General features: G+C 42.6%; 1 protein-coding gene across 1 annotated transcript in view; it reads left to right on the top strand.

Moving 5' to 3' along the window:
- Positions 1–7,500, top strand: part of LOC134462389 (cadherin-22-like) — a 107,975-nt gene that overhangs the window by 26,548 nt on the left and 73,927 nt on the right. Inside the window, exon 4 of the mRNA XM_063215395.1 lies at positions 4,948–5,115. Coding sequence (XP_063071465.1) covers positions 4,948–5,115 — 168 coding nt within the window. The remainder of the gene's footprint in view (positions 1–4,947; positions 5,116–7,500) is intronic.

Genomic DNA, 7,500 nt, shown 5'->3' with positions numbered 1-7,500 from the left:
CTAATAGCAAATCACCACAGAACCACTTTTAGTGAACAATCCAGCCCTTAATGTATTGTTCCTATTCTCTAAGAGATGAGTTAGCCCTAGAACAAAACCTCTTGACGCCATCATTAGCCTCCCAACACCCCTTTGACCTCATTGTAAGCCTGCCAACACCTCCCTTAGTATTGAAAATTAAAATAGACTAATGCCCCGAAATGAGAACTAAGCCCCGCGCCCACTCAGCTGTATCCTTCTCAACGGCCCCCTAGGGCTCCCAAACGCCCCCCCCCCCCGGGTGGCTGTAGCACCCCCGTTTAGAAACACTAATGTAGACAGTCCAATGTCAGAGACATTACAGATGGCATTATTTGTGAATTTTATCTTCTTTACTGCCTTATCACCATAACCAAACCCTTCATTAACACTAAACATAACCAAAACAAGGCAGAGTTTTAGCAGATGGTTCATGGACAGGCTTGACATCTGTAGACAGTCTATATAGGGTCGTCTATTGGACCATTAAACTGAGTGAGACTTAATTACATCAACAACTGATTCACAGAGTCTGAAAACCAGAAAGACGGTAAGGTGGATCACTAGAGTGGTTGTATTTCATAGTACAATATGCCATAATTTGCATTAAATGATGAAAATTAATGAATTGGGCATGAAGCAGTTAGCCCATGACATTTTACTGTGGTACTTGATTGGAAAGGACACACACACACTACACACTACACACACACATGCAAAAACACACACACACACACACACACACACACACACACACACACACACACACACACACACACACACACACACACACACACACACACACACACACACACACACACACACACACGTACACTCACACGTACACTCACATAAGTACATTTCATTGCAACAGTGAATAATAGTCATCAACAGTCATCGGTTTTCATTAGGATTTTATTAAACTGCTTCGGTGCGTGAACTGGCAAAGTCATTACGAGTTAAAAAAAAGAGACAACCTGATACTGATAACCTGACTCGTTGGTGTGCTCGCACCTTTCTCGCTCACTCGCTTTCCATCTCTGTGGCCACAGATTCACACATCTCCTCCTCCGTCCTCGCACCTCTGAAACATAAATAAAACACACATCTCCACATATCACCCCGTGTTTCATCTCTCCTCTGTCATGTTGTCGATGAGGACAATCCGATGTGAAATATCTCCCCACCACCGTCAGTTATGAATCCTGCGGTGGGGCTTTTTTTCCCCTCTCCTCACGTTCTGCGACTTCTATATGGAATTTATGTGCTCGCAACGGCTGGACGGGCAGCTGAAAGATATGTCTGCTCCGGCCAGTCATGCAGGTATATCACGGGGGTTTTTGTTGCCCACAAATATGGCCCATGGGAGTAGCACTAAACTTTTAATGATTTCTTTTTTGGGGGGGGGGGGGGGACCTGCGGGGTGTTGATTTGGTTTGCCCTGGTGCTGGGGATGATGAATGGGCTCGCCTCAGCTGTGCCGGCCGGCCTGACTGCTGCCGACTCCAGACTCCTTGCTTACCTTTACCTTACCTTGGCTTCCTAAACCAGTAAAGGGGCTGGTGCTACTGTACCATTGCAGTGGCTGGTAGGGCCGCTGACAGCTTTGACCAGGCCCAAGACAAAATCATTTGTACATACATGAGGCAATGAGGAGCCAATTCTGCGCTCCCCTGGGCCCGGGACAACTGACCATTTTGTCCCCGCCTGTCGGCTTCCTTGGTGGCAATGTACAGGCAATAATGCTCAAGGCTCTCAATTTAGTTGGCAAGTCCTTACAGTCTTGTAGTGAGGGTTAGGGAAAGCCATGTAATGCTTATTTGCAATACAGTGCAGTGTAATAAGGTCTTAGGAGGTACAGTATATTGTGTAGTATTGCTTTGAATCTGCATCCCCAGTGCCAATGGCATCCATACATCACCAAACCGTGACCAAGACCTTGCATACACACCAGTGCATTACATTAGTAATGGTAGATATAAAGTTCTCATCTGCATCATTTTTAATCCATTCATGATATCGTGGGTGTACTTGTCGAATCTCTTTTGGATCTATAATGCCTTTTCCATGATTGCACTTTTTTCAAGTTTGTGAGACAAGTTTTCATGTATGCCTCTTCTCTTATACCAAATACAACAAAAGGCAAATCAACACATTTTACATTGAATTTACATCAAGCTAATTTAGTAGAGTTTGGCTCTTCGAAGCACACTTAAGCTCCATAAACAAAGAGTAATTAAAGGGAGAGAGACAGTAAGACCACAGCAATTAAACCCTGGCCGGATTAAATATTTACGTCCTTGCTTTAATAGTTTCTTCGGGCTGGTGTATTGCACGAAATATCAGTCTTGCTTTTTTTATTTGCATTTAAAACCACTGAGCATTTGACCTTGTTTATACCTTTGCTTTTCATGTGTTTACATTAAGGCAAGATATGGAACTCAACAGCTGCCGTAAATAAGATTAACACCATTATGTAAATTACCATTTACCTTACTTATTAACCCTGTCTCCAAACACTAATAAGATCGTTTGTATTTACACACACACACACACACACACACACACACACACACCAACCCACACACACACACACACACACACACACACACACACACACACACACACACACACACACACACACACACACACACACACACACACACACACACACACACACACACACAGACACAGACACACACACACACACACGCAGATCGAATGCTGAGAAGGCTATTCCTCTGGTTCAAAGTTTAAAAGATCAAACTCATTGAAAAATGTTTCCATGTGTCATGTTACTTGCTAAGGAAATATTATTACAAAATGTGCTATACACTTCATGAGAGCTTAGAGCATGTTTTCTTTATCAATTCCTATCCACTAGTAACAAGGTCACTGTTGGGTTTTTTTTCAGAATGGAATAGAAAAAAAGATAATGCTTTTGTTGTCATTATACATCAAGGAGATACACTGCAAATACAACAGAATTACAAGCACCAAGCATTGACACAATCTGAATGCAAATGAAAAGAAAAAGCAATGAAATGCAACCAAAAGCGCAACTATTTAACTTCAAGTGTTTGCATATCAAAATTATGTGATGATGATAATATGAAATAAATGTTCTATGGCACAACCCAGTGAAGGCAATTTTATTGCATGTTAAGTGTTTCAACTATTGAATTATGAACTACCAATTATAATAGAATTACTGATTTATTATCCTAGGCTTTTTTCTGCACCGTAAAACAAGTGGTGGGAATGGCTGGGAAAGGTAACGTAAAGTTGACATGCATATTTTACGCTGCCATTTACCAAATCCCCCTTGTCATCCTGGGGCATTATTTGTGATATGCATTCTAATCACAACAAGCAACATTCTTTCGCATTACTCTCTCTAGCCATTCCACTCAACCGCCATCCAAGCATCTCCTGATGACAGATCAGACTTCTCTCCTCTCTCCTCCTGTGCCCGAGTGAACACATTGAAAGCCATAAATAACCATAGCAGCAACAACAACAGCATTCCCCAGCTCTGTTCTGTTCTGTACTGAGCAGAGCAGAGCAGAGCAAGGCAGGCATCAGGCATTAGGACTCGGAGCTGTGCCAACATGCCACGAAGGCCTCGCGATGAAGTTGGATTCTGAGATCCCACAGAGACGCCGAAAAGCCTCCATTTTCACTCTCTGCACTTCTCTCTCGATCTCTTTCTTCCTCTCTCTCTCTCTCTCTCTCCCTCTCTCTCTCTCTCTCTGTCTCTCTCTTGCTCTCTATCCCCCCCCTCTCTCTCCCTCGCTCTCTCTGAACCTTCACTTGCCTTTCTCTGTGAGCCACCAGTTCCTTTTCTCGCAACAGTGAAATATTTTAAAGAAAAAAACAAGTAGGATGAGCTTGTATAATAAACTCGCTGAAACGTCTTAGTGAAAGCTTAGGGAGTGTTACGCTTCATTATGTCCATGATTGGCATGTTACTAGACGGCGCAGAGATGCAATAATAATAATAACCAACATCTGTCCTTTCCGGTTACCTCCATCAGGATCCTCTACTGTATTTCTGAAGCCCAGACCTCTTCTACTGCATTCGTCTAAATTAGTTTCCTTAACTCTTGAAGGTTCTGCCAAAATCCTATTTTCAAGTAGTGTCACTGTGACATCAGTCATTACGCTGCTCAATATTGGCACAACAAATAAATCGAACTCTGGCATTGTCAGCATACCCCCTCTCTCTACCAGCAATTAAGGTATTTTCCTGTTTGTGGAGTAGTGCATTGAGACCGAGCAGGCCTTGAGAAGTCATCCAAACAGAATTACTTTCAAATTCATGCCACGAATACATATTGGCACTGTTCTCGTGTACCATAGTTTCCAACTGCCTGTTTGGAATAGGCATTTTAATACCGAACTGTATTACTTAGACTCACACAGACAACTTCAACTATGTACTGTATGTCTGTGCAGTATGGTATCCTGCACACTCTACCTTTTCAAAGAATACACTTCAAAAGGTGAGGAGTACATCGACATCTTCATTCTTTTACCCTATAATTCGCTTAATTGCTTTCTATAATAGTCCTTTTGAAAAACGACACAAAAAAGAAAGAATCTCTCCAATGTTCCTTGATGTATGTGACAGCATTTTGACCTTTCTTTTCATTCCATTCCCTACCGTCCCTCCCTCCCTTTCTTTCTTTGAATATGTATGGTGTCATAATAGAGCGTTGTGCTCAGTGACTGATTGAGACCTGACATGTGCACGATGTTTAGAATGACTACAAAAAAAAACATTTTACCCACCCAATGTAATATGTACCTTTGTAAATAAAGGATTTTATGAATTAAAATTCCTTCCTTTCTTTCTTTCTTTCTTTCTTTCTTTCTTTCTTTCTTTCTTTCTTTCTTTCTTTCTTTCTTTCTTTCTTTCTTTCTCAGGAGTGATTCGGACAGCAGTGGCAGACCTAGACCGCGAGACGCAGGATCGCTACGAGCTGGTTGTCAAGGCAACAGACATGGCAGGCCAGATGGGCGGTCTCTCCGGCTCCACCACAGTGACCATAGTGATCACCGATGTTAATGACAACTCCCCCACCTTCCCGCAGAGTGGGTGCACTTCAAACGCCGAATATTTGTGATGCATGCGTGAAGCTATCTATGGTTTTTAATGGTGAAATTTAGCATTCACACTGCGAGAGATGGGTGATAATCGTGTGTGAAGCTATCTGCGGCTTTTATGGAACAATTTAGTATTCTACGAAAGGAAAGAAGGGAAGGAGGGCAGAGGCAGATGGACAGAAGGTTAAAGGGGCATAAAGTGTTTTTAATACTTTTTCGCAAAAAGACGGCAGGCAGGACACGGAGGTGAACGAAAAAGAAAGTGGTAGCTTGAAGGGGACTGTGATGGATGCTGGAGGAAAGTAAATAATAATTAAAATGCTGAATGTTTATTAAGCAGATGCAGCCGTGAAAAGATAAAACATTTGGTGTGAGTCCATTAAGATTCACTCAGTTATGGAAATCAGGTGGAGATTGGCAAATGCACACCTCCAGGTGATTACCTTGCAGATGCTAGCTTATGCAAATTCTGACACTGACCCACAACACAGAGTGACCTGCACCGCCTGACTGCTGAAGTGGTTCAATTAAGGATGCGAGTGTGCCCAGCCAACAAAGGCACACACACACACCTTATGCCTACATCCATTCAAGATCTGCACCATAGCATACGGTACAAACAAATAGTTCATAACGGTTGGAGCAGGCTTTATTGCAATGATTTCCTGTAGTACTGACCAATGCAAAGAATAATTGGGAAGACGTTGCACAAACAGTTAATGCATATATGGCACATAGAGCATTCTCAACAGCATTGACACCCTTGAAGTTTAACCACATCGTGGGAAATATCTCCAGACAACAAATAATGTCAACCATGATATCTCCAGACAATAAATAATGTCAACCATGATTTTGCTATAGATAGCTTGTGGTTGATGCAAAGTAGAAAGAAAAATAGAAAGTTGCCAGTGTCACTGGGATTGGCACCCTTAACTCACCTTATGCCAAGGACTCTTAAGTGTGTTATTTCGTATCCTAACGTTTAGTAACAACGATGCTTAATTCAGTTTACTTATGGTGTGGTGTTGACAGGCATAGAAAAGGACACTCTACCAAAAATAAAGCATGGTGTTGATATATAATATTGTGTTACTGCTCAGTTGCATCTGGTATTGGAGGCCTTGATCATATCACAGGTATCATGACAGATATCACAGGTATCATCATTTAGAGCAAAACGTTAAACCCTATGGAAGAACACTAAGCTTGAGGTGAAGATCATACATACTACAGAGAGTAAAAAAAAAACACATCCAAAAGCACCCTGGAATGGTTGGAAAAGGAACAAACACTGTTCTAAAGCAGTGATTCTCAAAGTGTGGTCCGGGGACCACTGGTGGTCCGCGACAGAGCTCAGGTGGTCCGCAAGGGGATTTCTACTTTTCCAAGACAAGCTAGCAGTAGGCTATATTTGTAACATAATTGCAAACCTAAACAAACTGAAGTCTAATTTTCACCACAATAAGACAGGCTAGAAAATGGGAATAAAAAATAAGTGATCTGCAGCTTCTGTAAATAAGCCGTTTCAAATTAGCACCCCTCAACTGTCAATTCTGTTGACAAGTGGTCCCTGAACATTTTGGGGGAAACAAAGTGGTCCTCGGTCTGAAAAAGTTTGAGAAACACTGTTCTAAAGTGACAAGCAGTGATTCCCGATGTAACATGTTCAAGAGGTTGCAAAGGAAGAGTGCAGGAGAAAAAACAGCCAGAGAAGTGCAGGAAGCTCATTGATGACTACAAGAAACGTTGTCTGCGGCTGTCATTGTTGTCTAAGGAAGTGCAACCACTGACCTAGATATACTGTAGGGACAACGGGCTTCTATAGAATTCTGTTCAACGGTTTTGAAACATCTGTGATTGATCTGTGAGCAATTTTGCTGCAAAATTCTGCTGCAATTTTAAGAAGTTTACGGCTGATGGGCCGACGATACTAAGAAGGGATGCCAATATTGCTGCACATGCCCTTTTTCTTATTTTTCTTTTAAATGTTTGAAAAAAGCATTAGTCCATTATAAATATCTTTGGACCTCCAATTAAAGGATCCTAAAGTGAAAGCGAAAGCCCATTGGGAAACTCCAATTCCCATTGTCATTGTGACACAGCACTCCATAGCACTCAAGTGAACACTGCACACTGTGAAATTGCATTTATGCCTCACCCGTGCAAGGGGGCAGCCCTCAGCGGCGCCCCAAGGGGAGCAGTGCGGTGGGACGGTACCATGCTCAGGGTACCTCAGTCATGGAGGAGGATGGGGGAGAGCACTGGTTGATTACTCCCCCCACCAACCTGGCGGGTCGGGAGTCAAACCGGCAACCTCTGGGATGCAAGTCTGACGCCCTAACCGCTCACCCATGACTGCCTTATCCTGGT

Source organism: Engraulis encrasicolus, chromosome 14, assembly GCF_034702125.1.
Source record: "Engraulis encrasicolus isolate BLACKSEA-1 chromosome 14, IST_EnEncr_1.0, whole genome shotgun sequence".
Classification (NCBI taxonomy): Eukaryota; Metazoa; Chordata; class Actinopteri; order Clupeiformes; family Engraulidae; genus Engraulis; species Engraulis encrasicolus.
Note: the sequence above shows the minus strand (reverse complement) of the source record. Positions and strands in the feature narration are given on the sequence as shown.